Source organism: Equus caballus, chromosome 10, assembly GCF_041296265.1.
Source record: "Equus caballus isolate H_3958 breed thoroughbred chromosome 10, TB-T2T, whole genome shotgun sequence".
Classification (NCBI taxonomy): domain Eukaryota; kingdom Metazoa; phylum Chordata; class Mammalia; order Perissodactyla; family Equidae; genus Equus; species Equus caballus.
In genome coordinates, this window is record NC_091693.1 from 46,224,016 (window position 1) to 46,249,063 (window position 25,048).

Consider the following 25,048-nt stretch of genomic DNA (forward strand, 5'->3'; position numbering starts at 1 on the left):
TCAGAACAGTGAGGAATGGAGAACGCAGGGCACGGGGGAGGGCAGCATTGCGTGAAAGCATGGCAGCGCCTGGAAGAGCCCTGTGCCCAGAGCGGTCCAGCATGCCCTGAGGGCCGTGTGATCCATCATTTCACCATCCTGTTCTTCCTCAGACATGAAACTGCTGGGAATGAAAGTCAGGGTGGCCCAGAGCTGCCAAGGAAGAAACCGGTGCCTGCTCTGCAATGCCGAGTGCTATCCCCTGCCTGCCTCTGGGAGAAGGATTAGACCACGGAGTCCTCTTGGGAAAAAACAGTTGTGGGAACATAAGGGAAGAATGCCCGAGGAGATGCGATGAGGAAGAGAGGCCTCTGGGGTCTCTCCCTACAATACCTTTCCAGTCACCTTTTGTTAAAGTCCTTTTGATTTTAACGGTTCCGCCTGGCAGAGGGTGGTTGGAATAATTGGGTTGGCAGATTGAAGTGTGGGCTTATGACAGAAAAGGGAACATGAAAGGCTGGGTGGAGCCTAATAAATGCAGACTCTCAGACCTTCCCAGACCTGGGGATGGCAGGACGATGGACATCTCGCCAGCCGTCCAGGCGAGTCTCATGCACATTGATGCCACCTTCAGTAGGGGATGCGGGACGTGGGGAGCAATTCTTAAACAGCCCGATTATGTGAGTGTCCCTGGGCCCAACCCCAGGGGCACCGAGTCAGATCTCGGGGGGTGAGGAGGACAGAGGACATTCAGTCGGTCCCCTAGAGCCCTGCCGGGCCTGGGAGCCGCTGGTCTAATGGAACATTCCTTAAAGTATGCTTTTATTAGAAGTTCCGGCGTGCCTAATTCTTTTTCTCTTTTCCCTTTCCACCAGGCACTGGGAAATCATGAATTTGATAACGGTGTAGAAGGACTGATTGATCCGCTCCTCAAAAAGGCCAACTTTCCAATTCTGAGTGCAAATATTAAAGCAAAGGGGCCGCTAGCGTCCCAAATATCCGGACTTTATTTGCCGTATAAAATTCTTTCTGTTGGTGCCGAACTTGTGGGGATTGTTGGATACACTTCAAAAGAAACCCCTTTTCTCTCAAATCCAGGTATTTTCTACTTTTATAGCATTCGATACTTGAAAATAGATGCTTTAAATCAGAACTTGGCATTATCTTTATGGACCGTGGGTAAAAGGAGGAACAACGTGTGGTGTTGGACAGATGGCAAACTTAGGATGACATTGATGAAACCCAACGGGTGGCTTCCATGTTGTTCTAAGCTGCTTCTTAAAGACATTCTCCGACATTCTCCTTCTGCTCAATGAACTGCTTTGTTGACATAAACAGTGCAGTAATTCAATGCATTCAAAATTGGACGAGAGGGTGATTTTTATCCAGTGCTAAACAGTGCAGAGTCATTCACTGGAACATGGAGCCACATAATTCACTGCCCTTCTGCCTGCGGAGCCCGGGGGCCTGGAGCTAAGGTTTTCCCTCAACTTACCTTGTCTTTCCCTTTCTAGTATGATTTTTATATGGCTAGTTAACTCTCCATTCTCCCTTTTCATTATTTATCTCTTGTAGTTTTAATGACTTTGTTGTATCTGGCTTTCTGGGAAACATGTATATTCTTGAATGGTCTTATGGTATATATCTTAATATATTTCTGCTATATCTGTATATAGATATGTACACACATAGATACATATATAATCTTGAGACCATTGAAGAAGCATTTTTGAACCACTTTTATGGAAACTCTTTCACTGAAACACTTTGACAATGAGAATAAAAATGACATTTTCTCTAAATTATCCAAATTAATTTTTTTCCATATTTGAAGAAAAGAGGGAAAGTAGGAGCTAGCATTATCTAGAAACAAAGGTTTTCGTGAAGAATTAACTAATAAAGGACATATAATTTTTGACAGTTAGAAAAATAATATATTTATTGTTGTTGTTATTCAAGTAGGTCCAGACCATTAGAAACAACAGCAGGAAGGTCTGTGGTTCTTGGCCCTGAGCAGCCCGGCTCTGCGCCTGAGCGGGGAGGGCCCTGCAGCCGCGTGAAGGCGAGGGGCATGAGGCTGTCTCCACTGGTGGGGGAGATGACATTGTCAGGCACTCCAGGTGGTACATAGACGTCTGTCCCACAGGGGACCAGACCTTTGCTCACCACATGACACTCGCTCAATGGCTATTGCTGAGGTCCTTGTGGAACCACAGGGCAGTTATGGACGTGACAAGTCACTGGCTTTTGAATTATTTTGGAGGTGCCTTCTGAGCAAGAGGGACATGGTTGTGCCAGAGGGAGCCCACTGACAGCCTCAGCTGTTCTCCACCCCACCAGCCTGCCCGCGGACCCCCCTCCCCCTGCAGACCGCACTGCACGGCTGACCAGACCTTCCCTGGGCCTCGGGGACGCTGCTGGTTTTGGGGCCTCCTAGGGCTTTGCTGCAAAGAGGAGAAGGTGGAGACCACAGAGTGAACCAGGCTGCCTAACTTCTAACAAACCAGTTGCCAGTGTGGATAGGGCTGGGGTGAGTGGCCCAGCCGCTTCCCCCATGACAGCCCATCCAGATGGGGTTGGACGCTCCTGCTCTGGGTCCCCAACACCTCAGAAAACACCTCCGCCTGAGCACCTCCCCTTGTTGCATTCGTCCCTTCCTGTTAGCTTCCTGCGCTAGCCTAAGCAGCCTGAGGACCGAGCCTGGGTGTCCTCTCAGTGAACATCTAGAACATAGTATAGAGGCCAGCTTAGGGTCTCTGGATAAAGATGTGGACTTGTTGAATAATTGAAGAATTGTGTGTCTCCATAGGTTGTATTCCATCCACTGGTTTTTGTGTTCATTTAGGATAGAATGTAATTAAATGCCATAAGAGAGTCAAAAACAAAGTCAGGGAAGGGGGAAGGGCTGGGCGAGGTGAGTGAAAGGAGTGGTGGCCAACTTGGGGTCAGACAGACCTGGGGAAGAAGCTCCCAGGCCCCCGGAGGGCCGTGTGAAGCACGTGGGGCAAAGGGCATTCCAGAAGTGAGGTCGGACACAAGCTCCGTGAGCACAGGGACCCTGTCTGCCTCAGCCACTGCTCCGTGTGCCGCATGGTGCCCGGTGGATGGGAAGTTCTCAGCACATGCTGCTGGAATGAACACAGGAGAGCAGGGAAGTGTAGGGCCACAGTTACAAAAGAGCAGATAGTTCAGTTTCCTGGAACAGGGGTTCTGAGGAGGGGAAGCTAGGAAGTTGGGTGAGGACTGGGTGAGTTGTAGGGCCTCCCGAACGCCAGCCTGAGGAGTTCTGGCGTGATTTGGAGGACAGCGTTATCCCTTCTTTCTTTCTTTTTTTTTTTTTAAAGATTTTATTTATTTATTTTTTCCTTTTTCCCACCAAAGCCCCCCAGGACGTAGTTGTATATTCTTCATTGTGGGTCCTTCTAGTTGTGGCATGTGGGACGCTGCCTCAGCGTGGCTTGATGAGCAGTGCCATGTCTGCACCCAGGATTCGAACCAGCGAAACACTGGGCTGCCTGCAGCGGAGCGCGCGAACTTAACCACTCGGCCACGAGGCCAGCCCTTCCCTTCTTTCATAGTCACCAATGAGACGGGGGGTGTTCATGGAGAGCCGTGGGGCTCCAGAAATCCGACCGGCCTTGCTGGGACTCTGACGGCACCCATTTTAGTCCTTTATCAGGCTGTACAAAGGAAGAGGATATGCAGGGGCGGGGCTCTTCCCAGCAGCTCCAGGAGAGAAAGGCTGGCTTGTGTGGGGACTCGTGCAGGAGCTGGGGTATGGAGCAGTGTTTCTGGAGACGCTTGGTTCTTCCAAAACCACTGGCCCAGCAGCCAGTGTGGGCTCTTCCTACAGATCTCTGGCCCCTAATCCAGCCCCATTCCTCCAGTCCCGGTGGCCTGGGCACCCACAGGTACAATTTGTGTTTCTAGCACATTTAGTTTACTTTAGCTGGATAATGAAATTCCTATACCTCTATCCCAGGCTTTCTGCATGTGTGGTGACTGACCCCACGAGCTTCCCGATGTGTTAGGAGAGCACATGCCTTTGTGCTCAGAGGCATTTCTCTGAACTTTTTGTTCCTTCCTGCCAGCCAAACTGAAGCACAAGGTGGTAGCATTCTCTGAAAGTCTCAATAGTCATTCGTTTGTTCATTCATTCCCTGGAGTGCCTGTCTATGTACCAGGGACACTGACCAAAACAACCCCTGCCCACTGGAGCTTACGTGTTTAGTGGGAGAATAAATGAGTAAAACGTTTGCTGGTTGGAAGGTGGTAAGTGCTGGGGAGAAAAACTGAGCAGGAGGCAGAAGGGTCAAGTGTGGCATGGGGGAGGGGGCAGTTTAAAGGGAGGCTCGGGGAGAGGCCCACGAAGGTGACATAGCACTCAGGGGTGACCAGGAGTCCTGGGTTTCTTGAGGTGACTGGCAAGGGGCAGACTATTTCTGACCTTCTCAAGGCAGACAGTGGTGGCAAAGCTCTTGCAACTCCTGATTTCTAAATGCTGCCTGTGAGTTCCTGGCAACACTGCTGGTCAAACCCGCATGCATCCGTATGCTGCTGAGTCTCAGGCACCTAGTCCGGGGCCTCCCTGGCTCTGCCTGCAGCCGTGCTGTTTATCTTCCCTGCTCATTTGCTCGTGTTGAGTTGACTAATGTTGAGATCCCCCCTGGAGCACAGAGACTCCTAAACATCTCAGCATCACAGGGATGTGTTCAGCAGTCTTGTCACTCTTTGGAGAGGTGAATCCTTCTCAGACTGGAGATGGAAGACTCCTGGGTTCTGAACGTTCCTTTTGAGATGTTATTCATGTTTTGACATTTTCATTTTAGTGATGGTTCTTAGAAATTTAGCCTAAAGGAGTCTGGATCATCTGGAGGGCTCCCTTGTCACAGAGTACTGGACGTGACTTCAGGGCAGCATCTGTGTTTGCTGTCTCCTCTCTGCCAGTGAAAGCCATGAGACATCAGGCTTGCTGAGGTTTGGCTGCAGAGACAGGGAGAGACCGAGGTCTTGCCGTGCTGGGTAGCACGTGCTTGCAGCTCACGGAGCGGCCACTGTGCAGTCGACCTGAGCCGGCAGGCGATCGGCTGGTACCGCTGTGGGGAGTGAGCAGCCAGGGCAGAATGTGCACGTGCCAGTGCCCACGGTACTTGGGTGAGGCCCTGGCTAGTGCAGAGCTCGGGGGTGCCCCAATGCTGACCTCATCAAGTGAACAAGACGGGGTTGTCACCTGACATGTTAAGATTGGTGTCCAAGGACTACTGACTGACAGTTTTAAGTTTGAAGATTGATTATCCTGAACTTGCAAAAAAAGCCTTAGAGTTACTAAATTTTTTTGAGCTATAGCTGACATACAGCACTGTGTAAGTTTAAGGTGTATGGCGTGACGAGTGGACAAGCACGTAGCTCATCATTCTTATGTACTCAGGCATTTTCTGCGTTGACACCATGGAAGTATAAATATAAAAATAGATTTTAAAAAACAGATAGGCTTTCCAATCTAACACCTCCCCATAGTTTGAGATGGAATTTAAGCGACATGCTATCATCCACAACCTTAAATTAGTGCGGCCTTCAGTGAATGTAACTGAGGATCTTGATGTGAGTTTTTATTGGCTTTGTAGGGGTTTTATGTTTAATTTATAAATATGTTTTGGTCGTAGTGATTTAAGAGTTTTAGTAGATTAAGGTATTTTTACTTGACATGTATGTATAATGAGCAATATAATATAATAAAAATTACTATTACTAAATATCTATTTTACTTATTTTGTTCCCTAGGAACGAATTTAGTATTTGAAGATGAAATCACTGCGTTGCAGCCTGAAGTAGATAAGCTGAAAACTCTAAATGTGAGCAAAATTATTGCACTGGGACACTCTGGTTTTGAAATGGATAAACTCATCGCTCAGAAAGTGAAGGGCGTGGACGTCGTGGTGGGAGGACACTCCAACACGTTTCTCTATACAGGTGATTGTTTCCAAATATGGCCGGGGTGTCTGCATAACACTCTTTCCTCCATCAACCCCCCTTGGTGTGAATTAGTTTTAGATAGAAAACCCATTTTTTTCTATTTTGAACCTTTAATGTCCCCAAATTTTTGAGTCTGGCTCAATGAGTCTGTCCCCCCACGCCCACCACCTCTTCTGCATGGAACTGTGAGGTGTCTTCAGGGAAAGGAGGAAGAGGAGGGGCCTGGCTGGGGAGGCTTTGGCAGGAACAGCCCTTCCGCTGAAGCGGTTGCTGCTTCGCCTGTCTCTGTATGGGCTATCTAAGGCGAGGCTATTTTCATAAAAGCAAAAATAAGCAATACCCCAAACAATAAGAAATACCCAAATACGTTAAAAGGGATTATCACTAAGAAGGGCGTATGGGTAATTTTTACTTTCTTCTTGGCACTTTAGAGTACTTTCAAATAAGGAATTCATGTTGTTTTTGCAATCAGAAAAAGAGACACAGATTATAAAAAGAAAAGAAAGAAATGCAATATTGGGTCAGAAGTCCTCCTTCCTGATTCACCTGAAAGACCTTGAGCGGGTCATTCCCCCTCTCTGAAGCTGTTAGCTTCGCTCCATGAGGGGGATGGTAATGCTCAACGTGCCACATTGTGAAAGTTAGGTCAGATGGTGTGTGTGGAAACACTTCATAACTGCCCATTGCTGTGCCGTGGTGTGGAGGTTGCCCACCAGTAGACACAGGCCGATCAAATGGTGACACTGGTGAACTCTCACAAAGCAGAGCTGGCCTTCACTTGAGAAAATGAGTGGTTCAATTCCTTACTAATTCATTTCCTTCACAAGTAGTTTTACCTCTTGGTAGACAGAGGCTAGAGAATTATTTCAAACTGGATTATACCCATTAGTGGTTGTGAAATCAATGCAGTGGGTTAAAAAACCAGTAGGGTTTTGTTTTTACAGACTAGACTAAAACAGATGAGGCACTTACTCATACGAAGGATGTGTGTTGTTTCATGGGAAAGGACATATGTGAAGCAATAAGAACAGCTTCAGGCCCACATCAGGCGATACGCAAGTGATGAGGGCGATGATGGGCATTGGCAGTGATGGGAGCTTTCTCTGTGTGGGAAATGTTGCAATCGAACATCTGAGAGCCACTGCAGTAACTCTGGGAGAGTTAGATGGACTGAGAGCGCCAAGCCCAGGACGGATCCCCTTGGAGCAGGTCATCAGGCAGCGCTGGGTAGAGATCAAGAGTCTGGCGTCCGATGGGCTGTTCCACTAACTAGTGGTGAGATCTTGCCTCTGCCTGATCGCCCTCATCTGTGGAATGAGGGCAGTGACAACAGCACCTGTTAGAAAGGGTCGTGTGACTCCCTGTAGGGAAGGAATGGAGGCGGGTGAAGCGCCTCAGAACAGGGCCCAGTATTGCACCATCTTGTTTCAGTTGTGTCCCGGCTTTGTGGGTAAGATTGTGCAAAACCCTTCCCTGGACCCTTTTCTGAGCTTCTGCCTGAGGCAAAGTCAGAACCCAGGACACACAGCGGGAACCGGACATCTGCGTCCACCCTCTCGTCCCTGAGAGTAACAGGTTCAAACTTTTTTGACTGTGATCCCTAATAAGAAAGGCGTTGCACAGGAGGACCCACACACACTGTCAAACACACACACACACAAACCAAAAGAAAACTTTCACAAAGCACCTGCTGTTTTCTGTTCTGCTGTTGATTTTAAGTGCCAGTTACTACCTGGTAAATAGTTTCCTTGTATTGTAGCTAGCCCATGTTTTGAAAACTCGGGCCTGACCAAAACAGTGCGTGAACAATCCAAGGTATCGAAACCCTCCGTTCAGGTGCTCGAGTCCCCGTGTTCCTCCTGACTCGCTTACACACCGTCCTGATCCACGCAGGCTTAGGGAGCCGGTCGGTCCTCCACAGCAGCCATCAAAATGTGCCCGTCAGTCATTGTGCCCTGATGGGCCTGAAAAGGTTTGGTGACTGTGCCTGGCTTCCCATTAATTCTGCAGCCAGAACTGTCCCTTTGCTCCTGTCACTTTGTTTCAGTCAACAATGACCTGCAAAACAGGATGTGTCTTTTGTAAGCAGATGAATTTTTAGTTAATGATGAATGACTAGATGAAAGAAAGATTTAGAGATAAAAATTATAATTTGCTTATCCATAAGTCTTGAGGTAGAGAATTATAGTCTCTGAAAAAACTGCTTCTAGAGTCTTAGTCATTGATTTCATGATTGCTTGCGAAGATTAAACTTGTTCTCGTGAAAATATTTAATTCTGATTCTTATCATTTTGAGTTTAAAAAAAGTCATTCCAGGACACAATAGAGGATAAGCCTCATTTCCTTGTTTAAATAAATGTTCCCAGCCTTAAAAAACAAGAAAAACTCCACTGAGGGGCCAGCCTGGTGGCATAGTGATTAAGTTTGCACATTCCGCTTTGGTGGCCCAGGGTTTGCAGGTTCAGACTTTGGGTGCAGACCTACACATCACTCCTCAAGCCATGCTGTGGCAAGCGTCCCACGTATAAAATTGAGGAAGATTGGCACAGATGTTAGTTCAGGGCCAATCTTCCTCAGGAAAAAGAGGAGGATTGGCAACAGATGTTAGCTCAGGGCTAATCTTCCTCACCAAAAAAAAAAAAACCTCCACTGAATTGTTTGAATTGAATTAGCATAAAATTAATTTAAAGTTAAATATTATTAGTTAATAAAAATATAGTTAAAAATAATGCATCCCTTGGAATTTTAAATCTTGCTGAGAATCATTTCAGCACACACACAGGACCCACCATGTACACACATACACATATACACACCTGAAAGAAAATTTCAAAGGCATCTGGATTGGACCTGATATTTTCTCTCCTGTTATTTAATTTCTCTTAATACTGGTTACCACCTATTAATTTCATTGTATTGTAGCTGGCCCATATTTTTTAAAACGTGGCTTTTAATAAGGCATAACCAAAACAGTAACGCAACTGCTCCTCTCCAGATGTTGGACATCATTCCAGGTTCTTTTTGGTTATAGTGTGCATGTGCAGATGACCTCACAGGGTCTGACCACTCTCACATCGGACTGAAGAGTCTGAGAGCACTTCCCCCTGACCAGGCTTCCAGAATGACACAGCTGCTAGTTTGCAAATGACTTCTCTAGAGAAATTAAATCCTAGAGTCCTGAACTGGTCCATGCTGTTGCCTTTGGAGAAAAAAGTAAAACAGTGAGGGCAAGTGGAAAGCTGTAGCAGGTACGAGGGAACTCTATCCTCTGTGCGACCCTTGAAGGCAGGCAGACTCCTAAGATGCTGTCTCTCTGTTGGCCTCCCACTATTTTAACTGAATTTTGGATTGAGCAAGTCAGTCTGGCCAGCTGTGGCCTTGAGTGACTATAGACATGAGTTTCTATATCTGCAGAGGAATGGGGTTAGAAGTGTTGTCTCTGATCCCCTCTATTCTAACATCTTGCTCCCTAGAGCCATCCACACAAAGAGCCTGATTGCTTACTTCCCAAAATTTGGGCAAATAAACGTGGTCTTCACAGAATACCTTATAACTTCCTTAGGTTACTGCAGTGAATTTAATTATACTCTGACTTCTTTGAGGCTCATACCTGCTGGCTATCCCACTCTGTCCCCCTCTGTATCACTGTCATCTAATGGCCCCCAGGCCACTCCCCAACATTGCCGAGAATTTAGCACCCCACTTCCCGTCTTCCTCTCCTCTCCGGCTCCTGCCTTCATCCTGGCTAAGTGTCTACATGGATGGCTCATCCCTTACCCAAAGTTCAGAGTCCCTTGATCTTCTCAACTCCTGAGTGTCACCTCCACTCCATTTCAACAACTTCACTTCTGGGGCCACAGGCTGAGACCGGGTCATCATCCAGAATTAGTCCATCTCCAAAGCCCCACTGTCCCCCTCCCTTGTCACAGCCTCTCAGCCTTAAAGCCTTCTCACCCCTCACTCCTTTGAGATCTGGCCTTCAGCCTATTGAACCTGCAACCTCGGGAGCTCCTTCCCTCCCAGTCCTTCTCTCTCCCCTTAGCCTGGAAGCATCCACTAGGGACCCTTGACGGAGTCTATGGCCGACACATGGAAGGCAGGTGTCCAGAATTGTTGAATGAATGTTAACAGGTGCAGCTCCTTTAAGATTTATTTGATCAGTTTTTAAAATACCTAATTTTCATTGTCTCTGGATTTAGGCACGCATTTATTGGACTATGAAATTCAACCTCTTTCATTTATTAGAGAACATAAATGATTTTAATGGCCACAGAATTTCATTCTCAAAACAAATGGAGTTCACAGCGTCATTATAGACAAGACAGATGGTAAAAGCTAAGGCTAATTCTTCCCACTGCAGCCCATGGCGAGGTGCACATGTGAGGGGTAGACCCATGCCCACTTTACTACTGGGGGAGGGAGGCCGAAAGACTCTGTCATTGTTTGCAATCTTTCACCTCTCCATTAATTTCCACTCCTGTAGTTTAGATAATCTTGCCTTTTAGAACAAGAAAATTGTCTTACTATGCCACATCCACAGGACAGGGAGACAGTCTCCAACAAAGAGCCATCTCCTCTGGGCATCAATAAGAACAGCTCATGTCTTTGGTTCATTAAGTGAGGAGAGAATCAGCCAAATGGCAAAGGTGTGGCCAGAAGCTTCAAAGATGCTGTGCTTGGTGGCACAGGCACTAACTTGTCCAGTGGTCGCTTGCTGGGGACCTCTCAGTCAACTTTTAGCCACACCCCAGCCTCAACACCAGCTTCCTTCATGTAGCAAAGCCAGAGCCTTCTGGTTCTCCATCTTTGCAGCCACTTAACACTGATCAGTTTTAGCCACATCTCATGAAAACTGCTTTCCAAGATGAAGTGGGGCTATCCAAACCCCAATTCTAAACAGGACAAGCATAAAGCATGGTCAAGGTCATCTGGCAGGTTGAGTTGATGATGGCCCACATTGTGAAGTCATGAACCCACTCCCATGACAAAGTGACATCTCTTCCTGGGGCTACAGTTCATGTTGCCTTAATTTTCCTTCTTGATGGTCTTCTGAGAAGGATCTCATCTCTCCCACTCTCACTGGGAGAGTGTGGGGTTGTGGAAAGTGCTTTGGACTCTGACAGATCCAGTTTCCTGCTGGAGTTGGTCACTATTGGCTGTCTGACCTGAGACAAGTTACATAACCTCTCAGGCTTCAGCTTTTTATTTTTATTTTTTTTATTTTTTGGTGTGTGAGGAAGATTGGCTCTGAGCTAACATCTGTTGCCAATCTTCTTTCTGCTTGAGGAAGATTGTCACTGAGTTAACATCTGTGCCAATCTTCCTCTGTTTTATATGGGACACTGCCACAGCTTGGCTTGATGAACAGTGCTGGGTCTGCGCCTGGGATCCAAACCTGTGAACCCCAGGCTGCTGAAGCAGAGCATGTGAACTTAGTGAGCTTAACCACTAAGCCACCGGGCTCGGCCTTTCAGCTTTTTCTTTTTAAAAATGTTTACAGGCATATACTACCTCAGAGACTGTCATAGGGATTTTAAAAATTAGGTAATATATAAGCAGACCTAGGCCTTAGAGCAAGTAGGTCCAGGACAAATATGTCAATTCTCTAATATTCTGCAACATGGGAAAATGTATGTAATATAGTATTAAATGAAAAAGAGGAGTATACAAAAGTATTTCTTTTACAGCTGTAAAAAACCCAGCTCTTAAAGGACCCATGCACAAATTCACCTGTCTCAGAAAGCAACCTAAAGTCACCAGAAAGAAAGCTGTACAGACCTTTGATGAAAAGAGACTCACCTGGTAGGCTCTGGGTGCATCTCAGTGAGAGGTGAGACATCACCAGAGAATGAGACATTGGTGGTGACCATTGTAACCTAGTACAGGTATGCTGACACAGATGCTGGCAGACACCATTGACATTCTTTCCCTAGCCTGTCATCCCAGGGGTCTGCCACACCCACTAGAGGGCAGATTTAATCCAGTTCAGCCAGGGCAGGCAGCCCACCCTGTGGACCAGCCCCACCCAACAGCAAGCCCTCAGCCTACTTGCTTGCCTGCATAGACTGGTTGCCTTGATTTCTACAGGCAGGCAAGGGTTTCTGCCTCTGCGGGGCAGAGTCTGTGTGAGGAGCAGGTGAACTGTTGGGGGCGTTGGTGGAGAGGTGAGGGCCTCTGCAGTGGGGTGACTGGGTACACTCCAGGGTGTTGGGAAGTGTGCATAGGCCAGGACTGTGTTGATGGTGTGTGTGGACCTATTTGGGATGGGGCTTATCAGTGGCAGAAGACCTGTGCTTCACAATCAGCCACAAAGAGGATCAGCCCCCCTTCCAAAGCCTGAAACAATTGTGTGCTCCTGTTCCTAGGGCCAGCCCCACTCAGCTGCAATCCTGAGAGAGATGACAAGAGGCTTGCAGGCCTGAGGCCTATAGCAATTGTAAGCCCCTGAGCCTAGAACCCAGCTACACTGGGTGCCTACCCATTTAACAGGAAAACTGCAACAGGAGTGTGCTATTAGCCCTTGTAGCCAATGATTCTGGGGCTCCCCAAACCAGATTTACAAATAGCCAGCCAGGGAGGGAAAGCCTAGATTCCCTGAGTACCTGCAGTAAGAGCAACCCTGCTGCAACAAGACACAAGTAGCCCACAACAGGGGTCACTCCTGGAACATTTGGACTGGTGATGAGAGGGAAGCTCACTGCTGGGCCTCATAAGGCATCTCTTACATAAGGCCACTTCTCCAAGATCAGGAGACATGGCTGACTCACCTAATACATAGATATAAGCACAGAGAAAGAAACATAGTGAGGGAGCAAAGGAATACATTCAAAGCAAGGGAACAAGACAAAACCCCAGAAAAAGAACTAAATGAAACAGAAATAAGTGATCTACCTGACAAAGAGTTCAAGCAAAAACTCATAAGGATGCTCACTGATATTGGGAGAGGACTGGGTGAACACAGTGAGAACGTCAACAAAGAATTGGGAAATATAAAAAAGAACCAATCAGAAGTGAAGAATACCATACTGGAAATGAAAAATTCATTAGAAGGCATCAAATAGCAGAGTAGAGGATACAGAAGAATGGATCAGTGAGCTAGATGAAACACTGGAGGAAATCACTCAAGCTAAACAGATGAAAGGAAAAAGAAGTAAACAGAATGAGAACAGTCTAAGGGAACTCTGGGACAATATCAAGTGTGCTAACATTCATATTATAGGTGTCCCAGAAGGAGAAGAGAGAGACAAAGGGGCAGAGAATCTATTTGAAGAAATAATAGCTGAAAACTTTCCTAACCTAAGGAAGGAAACAGACATCCAAGTACAGGAAGCACAGAGAGCACCTATAAGACAAACCCAAAGAGACTCACACCAAGGCCCATTATAATTAAAATGTCAAGAATTAAAGATAAAGAGAGAATCCTAAAAGCAGCAAGAGAAAGGCAACAAGTGCCAGATAAAGAAAAACCCATAGGCTATTATCGGACTTCTCAGATGAAATCCTACAGGCTGGAAGAGAGTGTCATGACTTATTTAAAGTAATGAAAGGGAAAAAACCTACAGCCAAGAATACTCTATCCAGCAAGGTTATCATTCAGAATGGAAGGGGAAATAAAGAGCTTCCCAGACAAGCAAAAATTAAAGGAGTTCATCACCAAGGAATCAGTTATACAAGAGATGCTCAAGGGACTTATTTAAGTGGGAAAGAGAGGGCCATCAATAGGGATGAGAAAATTATCAAAAAAAACCCAGGGAGTAAAATCACTGGTAAGGGCAAAAATACAGTAAAGGTAGCAGATCAACCACCTATGAGATAATATGAAGGTTAAAAGACAAAAGTACTAAAATTACCTATTTCAATGATAAGAGAGTAGTGGATAGACACACAAAATAAGAGATTAAATAAGATTTCAAAAACATAAAATGTGGGAGCAGAGGAGTAAAAGAGTAGAGCTTTTAGAAAGATCAAGCTAAAGAGATTATCAACTCAATATAGATTGCTATATGCATAGAATATTATATAGGAACCTCATGGTAATCACAAACCAGAAATCTATAATAAATAAACAATGAGTAAGTGGAAAGAAATCAAACATACTAAAGAAAGCCATCAAACCACAAGGGAAGAGAGTAAGAGAAGGAGAAAGAAACAGAGAACAACTACACTCAGAAAAAAATAAGGAATAAAATGGCAATAAATACATATTTACCAATAGCTACTTTAAATGTCAGTGGACTAAATGCTCCAATTAAATGCCATAGGGTGGCCAATTGGATAAAAAAAACAAGACCCATATATATGCTGCATACAAGAGACACACTTCAGACCTAAAGACACTCACAAACTGAAAGTGCAAGGATGGAAAAAGATATTCCATGCAAATGGCAAAGAAAAGAAAGCAGAGGTAGCAATATTTATATCAGACAAAATAGACTTTAAGACAAAAACTGTAACAAGAGACAAAGAAGGGCACTACATAATGATAAAGGGAACAATCCAACAAGAGGATATAACACTTGTAAAAATCTATGCACCAACATAGGAGCACCTAAATATATAAAGTAATTATTAACAGACATAGAAGGAGAAATAGACAGTAACACAATAATAGTAGGGGACTTTAACACGCCACTTACACCAATGGATCATCCAAACAAAAGATCAATATGGAAACATTGGCCTTAAGTGACACATTAGACCAGATGGACTTAGCAGATATATATATATAGAACATTCCATCCCCAAACTGCATAATACACATTCTTTTCAAATGCTCATGGAACATGCTCCAGGACTGATCACATATTATGCCACAAAACAAGTTTCAATAAATTTAAGAAGTTCAAAATAATATCAAGCATCTTTTCTGACCACAAAATTATGAAACTAGAAATCAGCTACAGGAAGAAAATCAGAAAAGCCACAAAAATGTGGAGATTAAACAAAATGCTACTGAATAATTATTGGGTCAATGTAGAAATCAAAGGAGAAATCAAAAAATACCTGGAGACAAATGAAAATGAAAATACGACATGCCAAAATTTATGGGATACAGCAAAAGTGGCTCTAAGAGGGAAATTTATAGCAATACAGGCTACCTCAACAAACAAGGAAAATGCCAAATAAACAATCTAACAGTGCACCTAAAGGAACTGGAAAAAGAAGAACAAAGCCCCAAATCAGCAGAAGACAGGAAATAATAAAAATCAGAACAGAAATAAATGAAATAGAGACTAAAAAAAGATAGAAAAAATTAAGGAAACAAAGAACTGGTTCTTTGAAAAGATAAGCAAAATTGACAAACCCTTAGCTAGACTCACCAAGAAAAAAAGAGGATTCAAATAAATTAAATCAGAAATGAAAGAGGAGAAATTACAACAGACACCACAGAAATACAAAAGATTATAAGAGAATACTATGAAAAGCTACATGCCAACAAATTGGATAATCTAGAAGAAATGGATAAATTCTTAGAATGATACAACCTTCCAAAACTGAATCAAGAAGCAGAGAATTTGAATAGTAAGGAGATCAGCCATAAGTAAGGAGATAAAACAGTAATCAAAAACCTCCCAAAAAATAAAAGTCCAGGACCGGACAGCTTCCCTGGTGAATTCTACCAAACATTCAAAGAAGACTTAATACCTGTCCTTCTCAAACTCTTCCAAAATATTGAAGAGGAGGGGAGGCTTCTAAGTCATTCTACAAGCCAACATTATCCTGATACCAAAACCAGACAAGGACAACACAAAAAAAGAAAATTACGGGCCACTGTCACGGATGAACATCTATGCAAAAATCCTCAACACAATACTAGCAAATCGAATACAACAACACATTAAAAAGATCATAAATCATGCTCAAGTGAGTTTTATTCCAGAGATGCAGGGGTGATTCAACATCCACAAATCAATCAATGTGATAGACCACATTAACAAAATGAAGAATAAAAATCACATGATCATCTCAATAGATGCAGAGAAAGCATTTGGCAAGGTACAGCATCTATTTATGATAAAAATTCTAAATAAAATGGGTATAGAAGGAAAATACCTCAGCATAATAAAGGCCATATATGACAAAACCACAGCTAACATCTTCTCAATGGAGAAAACCTGAACGCTATCCCTCTAAGAACAGGAACCAGAGAAGGATGCCCACTTTCACCACTCTTATTTAACATAGTATTGGAAGTCTTGGCCAGAGCAATCAGGCAAGAAAGAGAAATAAAAGGGATTGAAATTGGAAACGTGAAACTGTCACTCTTTGCAGGCAACATGATTTTATATATAGAAAACCCTAAAGAATCCACTAAAAAACTTTTAGAAATGATAAATGAATACAGTCAAGTTGCAGGATACAAATCAACATACAAAAATGAGTTGCGTTTCTATACACTAACAAGGAAGTGGCAGAAAGAGAAATTAAGAATACAGTCCTGGGGCTGGCCCCGTGGCCGAGTGGTTAAGTTCGCGCGCTCCGCTGCAGGCGGCTCAGTGTTTCGTCGGTTCGAATCCTGGGCGCGGACATGGCACTGCTCGTCAGACCACGCTGAGGCGGCGTCCCACATACCACAACTGGAGGAACCCACAACGAAGAATACACAACTATGTACCGGGGGGCTTTGGGGAGAAAAAGGAAAAAATAAAATCTTTAAAAAAAAAAAAAAAGAATACAGTCCTATTTACAATTGCAACAAAAAGAATAAAATACCTAGGAATAAACTTAACCAAAGAAGTGAAAGATCTATACACTGAAAACTATAAAACATTGTTCAAAGAAATTGAAGAAGACACAAAGAAATGGAAAGATAATCTCTGCTCTTGGATTGGCAGAATTAGCATAGTTAAAATGTCCATATTCCTAAAGCAATCTATAGATTCAATGCAATCCCTATCAAAGTTCCAACAACATTTTTCACAGAACTAGAACAAGGAATCCTAAAATTTATATGGAACAATGAAAGACCTTGAATAGCCAAAGGAATCCTGAGGAAAAAGAACAAAGCTGGCAGTATCACACTCCCTGATTTTGAAATGTACTACAAAGGTATAGTAACCAAAACAGCATGGTACTGGCACAAAAACAGACACACAGATCAATGGAACAAAATCAAGAGCCCAGAAATAAACCCACACATTTATGAACAGCTAATATTCAACAAGGGAGCCAAGAGCATACAATGGAGAAGGGAGAGTCTCTTCAATAAGCTGTGTTGGGAAAACTGGACAGCCACATGCAAAAGAATGAAAGTAGACCATTATCTTGAACCATGCACAAAAATCAACTCAAAATGGATTAAAGACTTGAATGTAAGACCTGAAACCATGAAACTTCTAGAAGAAAACATAGGCAGTATGCTCTTTGACATCGGTCTTAGCAGCATTTTTTTCAAATACCATGTCTGACCGGGCAAGGGAAACAAAAGAAAAAATTAACAAATGGGACTACATCAAACTAAAAAGCTTCTGCACAGCAAAGGAAACCCACCAACAAAACGAAAAGACAACCTAACGCTTGGGAGAAGATATTTGCAAACCACATATCAGATAAGGGGTTAATATCCAAAATATACAAAGAACTCATATGTCTTCAACAACAAAAAAACCAACAACCCAGTTAAAAAATGAGCAAAAGATCTGAACAGAGATTTCTCCAGAGAAAATATATGGGTGGCCAATAGGCACATCCAAAGATGTTCAACATCATTAACCATCAGGGAAATGCAAATCAAAACTACAATGAGGTATCACCTCACTCTGGTCAGAATGGCTATAATTAACAAGACAGGAAACAAGTGTCGGAGAGAACGTGGAGAGAAAGGAACCCTCCACACTGCTGGTGGGAGTGCAAACTGGTACAGCCACTATGGAAAACAGTATGGAGTTTCCTCAGAAAGTTAAGAATAGATTTACCATATGATCCAGCTATCCCACTGTTGGGTATTTATCTAAAGAACTTGAAAACACAAATACATAAGGATACATGCACCCCTATGTTCATTGCAGTATCATTCACAATAGCCAAGACTTGGACGCAATGGAGGTGCCCATAAAGGGATGAATGGATAAAGAAGACATGGTATATATACACAATGGAATACTACCCAGCCATAAAAAACAATGAAATCCAGCCATTTGTGACAACATGGATGGACCTTGCGGGTATTGTGCTAAGTGAAATAAGTCAGAGGGAGAAAGTAAAATACCATATGATCTCACTCATAAGTAGAAGATAAAAACAATGACAAACAAACACATATCAATGGAGATTGGATTGGTGGTTACCAGAGGGGAAGGGAGGAGCGGGGGGAAGAAGGGGGTGATGAGGCACATGTATGTGGTGAGGGACCGTAATTAGTCTTTGGGTGGTGAACATGATGTAATCTACACAGAAAGCAAAATCTATTACAATGTTTACCTGAAAGTTATATAATGTTATAGTCCAATGTTACTGCAATAAATATAAATAAATTAAAAAATTTTTTTAAAAACCAGGAAATTGGCAGAAAAGGCAGTTAGCGATGCAAATACAAAGACGTGGCTGCTCTCTAAGATTCTCCTTCTCCCCCTAAGAAAATAAAGTGAACAGACATGACCCAAACAAACAAAAAATGTAGCGGCGACAAGGAAACTACAAACGTCTGGAGTCATTTCTGGTAGTTTGTTTTTTCTGGGTTAGGATTCTACACAGCCACGGTAGCCGGTATAGCACTTGCTTTATGACTGAGAATTGACTTTCCTGAATGATTATTACCAAGAGCCCCTGGGACCAGCCAGCTAACATGTATGCCTAATATAGCAGAAATAATGACGGGCCCGTTACAAACAGCCCCTGGAAAGTTTTCAAGTTTTCATTCACAGAGCAAATCAAGCTTCCTAATTAGCTACAACACACTAGAAAGCGCCGCTCCTGGCCTTCGAGCCCTTGCTCTCTGCTTCCTCGCGTGACCTTCGTCTCTGTTACAGGAACCCCTTAGCTGCTTTCTTTAGTTCACTTGTGTTCAAAGAACTTGTGGCAGGCAGTGGCAACCGTGGCAGCGAAGGCCACAAATTCCTAGAAGTCACGTTTGCCATCTCCATCATTGTCCAGTGTTTGAATGACTGTGTCATCAATCTCCTGCTCTTTGATTTCCTGAGAGAGAAGAGAAGTTGCCCAGCTTATTTTCAAAGGAAATTTCAGGCCATCAAAACAATTAAAAGTTGGATGGCTTTAATAATTTGTATCAGAAATAACCTAAGATGTAAAATGGAAAATGCTAGAAAAGATTTCTCTTGTGACGAGGGACTCTGGGCCCGGCAGAGCGCTCTGGGGGTCTGTGCCTTCTCTTCTACCTTACTTTACGTCCAGTGGACCTGGGCCTTTGAAAAGATTGTGTGGAACAACCAAGATCTGAAAAACTGCAGGTTGTTATCACTGTACTTAAGACACCTGGAAAAGAATACGGCCTAGATCAACATGAGCATATTATAAGCAAATGTCTTGAAAGAAAAAACAAACTTTTGGCTCCCCTAAGGTTTTCCTTGCTGCTGTGTGTGGAAGTCCCCGTAGTGAAGGCTTCTAGGGGATTTTCATGTTTTAAAATTGTTTTTTGGCTCTTGGGAACATGTACTAAATTTGTTAAGTCCTTGTGTTCTTTTTGCCACTTGAGTTACTTTCTAGTTCATGGAACTTTTCCTGACACTTCTCCCACCCAACACTAAAGCCAAGAGAATGGTGTTGCACAGTCTCAGCCGAGCACACCCGGTGCAGGACTACACATGTGGTGGGAGGAATGTGGCACTGAGCACTGAAGAACATCCTGCAGATGCAGATGGCTCAGCATAACCGGTCCCTAGGGCAGGAGTTCCTGGCCCAGAGAAGTCAAGTGAAATGTACAACGGCTGCCTTGAATATAAAACGTGAAAGATCGAGATTCTGGGGGGGTTGGGGTGCGCCCTATAAACCATCTGCTAAAAGATGGATGGGAGCAGTGCATTAATTTCAATACATTCTAGATTGGCCTCCAAACTGAAATTACATTGATTGTACCAGCGGCAGGGCACACAGCGGCTGGCCTGGCCGCCTGGGCACGGAGGGCATCTCAGCCAGTGCTCTCCACTCGGCCCAGACAAGCCCTCGTGGCAGGGAGCCTAACTCTGGACTCGGCCGCCCCCCCCCCCCAATCTCCACTTGCACTGCCCGAGCCGCCTGCTCTATGCTCACATCACCCCAAGCTGTCCTGCGAGCAAAAGAGGCTCATTGCTTAAAAAAAAGGTTAAACCTCTTCTAGTTTAAACCACTAATCGAATCTCTTGTTTTACAAATTTAGAAAACAAATTTAGGCGCCAGGAGCTAAAGGTCTCTCTCCCCAAGGTCAGGAAACCAGATTGAAACTGAGCTGGCCCCCACACCCCGTCTCCTGACCCTCAGCTCCGCTTCCGCTCTGTGAGCCCCACCCAGCTCCCGGGTTGGGGAAACTGAACTGAGGGGAGTTGGGGGCAGGTGGGCTCGTGGGCACTGCTTCCCGCTGCATATGGATTCCACCGCAGGGAAAGCACAAAAACCTGGTCTGATCTAGGGGAGAGTGTTGGCTAAACTGCCTGAGCTGAGTCATTCAACAGACATTTGTCGAGTGCCTTCTGTGTGCTGGGCAGAGCCCGCAGACGCAGCAGCTCCTGGCCTCAGGAGACTTAGTGTTTTGAAAGGGATACTGATTTTTCTAAGTATGCAAGTCAGTCAGTCATATTATATATCATTACAAAGCCCACTGTGAAGGGAGGAGCAGAGATGCTGTGAGAGCACAGAGACGAGGACCTGGCCCAGCCTGGGGCATCGTCACCAGAGACGGTCTCAGGAGGAAGTGCCTTTGGGCTGAGATCAGACAGACGTCCAGCAGTGAACCTGGTGAACAATGATGGCTGATCTTCCTTGAGCATTTCCCTGGGTCAGCCTTCCTTATCTGCACTAACTTCTTTAACCCTCCCAAGAAGCCTGTAAGGCAGGTATTGTTATTGTCTGATTGTCTCCCTTTCACAGATGGATAAACTGAAGCAAAAAGATGTAACTGATTCACATTCACATGTAGGCCTCTGGCCCCAGGTCTTACTCCACGTTGCAGGGCTCTGGAGGTGGCCGAGGTCCAGGGAGGGGAGAGGCCATGGCTGCCGAGCTGCAGGGCAGATGGTCTAGATGAAGCTGCTGAGAGAAGAAAGCGCCACGTCGTGCAGGTCTGGTAGGTTGTGAGAGTCGTGTCAAAACTTGTCGTGTTTTTCCTAAGGCCAGTAGGAAATATTTTAAACTAGAGAGTGCACGATCATACCTATGTACTAGAAAGATCACTCGGGCTGCTGTGTGGAGACTGGATTAGAAATCACTTTTATCCAGTCCTTTTGTAGGAAGTTGGGAACTTCTTAAACCGGTTCCCGTACACATTAGAATCATAGCATGGACTGCCTTAGAACGTTCTGTAATTCATTCAGCCAATTGAAAAACCGGGTCAAGGCCTGCTCCCTGGCACCTCTGTCACCACGTGATCCACCCTCTCGGCCCCTGCTGGCCACTGGAGGCGGTTGCCCCGTCCCATTCCTGCGGGGCTGCCCCTGAGGCTGCCTGGGCACCGGCGCTGTGGGGAGGCGCCCCGCTCCCCGCCTCTCCAGGTCAGCCCGCAGCTCCCCGCTCCCAGACTGTGTACTAGAAGGCTGGGATAGAGTTCGGGTGGATCATTTCTCTCCCAGTAAGATGCCATGTGGGTTTCTAAAGACAGACGCGCGGCTCCGCGTGGAGGCGATATTTGGGCACGAGCACCGGAAGCCGCGAAGCCCTGGATCGCTTTCTCTGCCCACGGTCCTGGGGTTGCCGAGCTGAGGGGAGCAGAGAGGGCTCGGCAGCGGAGAGGCAGAGATTGCTCAACCAGACCAGCTACTGCCTCAGCCCCGCGGGAAGCGTCTTCCTCGTTCCTCGTTAAGTCCGTTTAAGACGCAGATGACACGTCTTTTGTTCTAACAGAAGGAACAGCAAGGCTTTTCAGAACCGGTGTCCCTGTCACGGGAGCTGGTGGTTGGTGGCTCCTGTTTGTAGAGTGCGAGCTGATCTGATGAGGCATTTGACCGGATCGTCGGATTCCTAAGTTTTACATTCTGTTTAAGTTTGGACATGTCTATGGAAGGCAGAAAAATAAAGGCTAAAAAAAGTCAGCCTCGCCCTGCCCCTGGGTTTCCGGGACGCTGCCGCACTCCGCCTTTTCTGGAACGGAGTACGTGCCTTTTCCTCCTGGACGGGCGCGCTGCGCCACCTTGTGCACGTATTGGGAACTGCACGTCCCCAGCTTCTCCGGGCTCCGAGGAGGAACAAGCTTCCCAAAGTTTCCCCAGATGAGGAGGAGAGAGAGGCTGCCACACCCCCTCGTTCCCCGAAGTAAAGACCAGGCTCCAGACTGGCCCAAAGGAGGACCAGCACAGAAGGGAATGAGGATGTTAACCTTCCCTGCTACTCTGCAGTCCATAGGATCATGTGCAACTGTCACAGCCAACACCTGCCCGTGGCCCATGAGGCTGTGCGCTGCAAATGGAGACGGGACAAGGCCTGCGCTGGATCTCACGTCAGTGCTTTCGTGAAAATGAAGTTCCAAGACTTTGTCCCTTTTTTTCCCGGAGGGAGCAAGAAATGAGAGATTAAAGTGGCAATAGCTGTTTCCTGCTTGTGAAGCGCTGGAATTTGCACACTTTTGCTCTGTGGTCATGGAGCTGGTAGGGGCTGCTCTTGGCAGAGGAGCCAGGCAGGAGGGGGTTTTTCAGAACATCCACCCCAGCTTGTCTTAGGTGAAGAGAGAAGCCCAGAAACAGCGTGTGGCACAAAGGCGCAGCCCCCGGGCTTGCGTTTGATTTGGTAGGTGGCCTTTGGCAACCAGCTTTTGCAGCTTTAGAATAGCACATCGTGGGTGGTGGGGAGGTGGAGAGGACGTACGCTCCAGTGTCTCACATCCCTGCTTTTCACTCCGCTCTCCTGCACATTCAAGTTGTGTGACCTTGGGCACATAACCTGTGACAGTTTTCTCATCTGTAAAGTGGGGATGATAATAGGACCTGCCTCATGGGATGCTTGGCGGATTAATGAGATGTCGCCCAGGGCATGGCTCTTGGCCCACTCTCATAATGCTTCATGTGAGTAGCCAGCACGTGCCGAGTCCCTGGGCCCTCTGTAAACGTCTGATAGGAACGACTGGTCCTGGGTGTGGTGAGGGAGGTGACAGAAACAGTAGTGGGTCCAGGGTAGCTGCTCTAAAGTCCCTGATTCAGAACAGCCCACACTAGGTCACTGTCTCTGTGCAGGTAAGACAGGACCTGCAGTGCCCCTGAAGGAGGGGTGGAGGTGCAGAACTGAAGCATGCCAGGTGGTGAGAGGCCGGGGCCCACGCTGTGTGTGGCCAGGCCCCCCACTCTCCTGCAGGCAGGTGTCCAGGAGGCAGTGGTGGGGTGGACCTGTCAGCCTCTGGGTGACGAGTGGCTCCCAAGCTCTCCCCCGGGCTCTCCTCCGAGATGAAATCAGCAGGACTTGGCGGGTGTGAGGTCTGGGTGGGGTGGGTGGTTTGTGTGCTGGTCGGTCACCAGGGTGCATGTGGCTCTTCGGAAAGGCACCTGAGGGGACGCAGAATTTAGCAGTAAAACCTGAGGACAGCCTTTGTCATTTCTGCTCATCTTCCATCAAAGATTCTAAGCTCTGGAGTGTGTGTAGAGTTTCTAGTGGTTACCATCACCTCATATGGGAAAGAAAAATCCATTTACTGAGTATCTACTATGCGCCAGGCACTGTGCTAGGGAGTTTAGACATTTAATCCTCTCAACAGCCCTGTCAGTTAGGAACTGTTATTTCGCCCATTTTACAGGTGAGGAAACTGACGTCTAGTGAAGCAGCTTGGCTGTCCCGCCCAGCTAGTGAGGGTGGAGCCAGGCTCAGGGTGGAGGCAGGAGAATCTTCGCAGTCCTGCATCTGTGTGTCCCCCAGCACCAGGCACAGTGCCCTGGATTTAGGAAGAGCTAGCAAATGCCACTGAGTTGAGAATGGAAGGAGTCATGTGCCAAAAGGGCACTCGGAAATGGGCACATGCCCAAGCGGGGCTCTGAAAGACCAGCTATGGAGACACCAGCTGGCCAGTCATCAATTCAAAACTCACTGTCATCTGGCCAGTGGCCTGCTGGACTGCAGCCAGCTGTATACAAGGGCTGACTTGATCAGCTTTGGCTCTTTTATTTTAGGCAAACCACCTTCCAAAGAGGTGCCGGCTGGGAATTACCCATTCATAGTCACCTCTGATGATGGACGTAAGGTTCCTGTGGTCCAGGCCTATGCTTTTGGCAAATACCTAGGCTATTTGAAGGTTGAGTTTGATGAAAAAGGATATGTCACTTCACATGGAAATCCCATTCTTCTCAACAGCAGCATTCCTGAAGGTACGTGAAATTCAGGGCAATGTTCCACCAGTCCAAAAGTTAGATGGCTGGATTTTTTTCTCCCCCTCAACCCCTCCCACCCCCTTTTTTTTGTTTTGGTTAATGTTTCAGGACAAGTCTCTAATACTTTTGAAGAATCGAGCTTCTCCGTTAAGTTTACTCTTTTCATTAATACGGACATTTAAAACACACCCAGGGCCGGCTCCGTGGCCGAGTGGTTAAGTTCACGTGCTCCCCTGTGGCGGCCCAGGGTTCGGATCCTGGGCACGGACATGGCACCACTCATCAGGCCACGTTGATGAGGCGTCCCACATCCCACAACTAGAAGGACCTGCAACTAAGATATACAACTGTGTACAGGGGGATTTGGAGAGAGAAAGCAGAAAAGAAAAAAAAAAGATTGGCAACAGTTGTTAGCCCAGGTGCCAATTCTTAAAAAAAAAAAAAAAAAAGATTGGCAACAGTTGTTAGCCCAGGTGCCAATCTGTAAAAAAAAAAAAAACGAAAAAAATTTTAAAAAAAATAAGTAAATAAAACACACCCAAAAGCCATTTGCTTCTCCGCATCCCATCAGCGTCCCACAGTGTGCCCCTGCTCCTTGTGCCCTTTCAAGCTTTACCCTGCCACGGGAAAGCCACTGTCAGCGAGGGTCCAGAGGAGAGCTGGTT

General features: G+C 45.8%; 1 protein-coding gene across 1 annotated transcript in view; it reads left to right on the forward strand.

Annotated features, from left to right (window-relative positions):
- The window catches only part of NT5E (5'-nucleotidase ecto), a 59,295-nt gene that overhangs the window by 23,845 nt on the left and 10,402 nt on the right, over positions 1-25,048 (forward strand). The window contains exons 2-4 of the mRNA XM_023650758.2: positions 855-1,077; positions 5,761-5,949; positions 24,186-24,380. Of these exons, the coding sequence (XP_023506526.2) occupies positions 855-1,077; positions 5,761-5,949; positions 24,186-24,380 (607 nt within the window). The remainder of the gene's footprint in view (positions 1-854; positions 1,078-5,760; positions 5,950-24,185; positions 24,381-25,048) is intronic.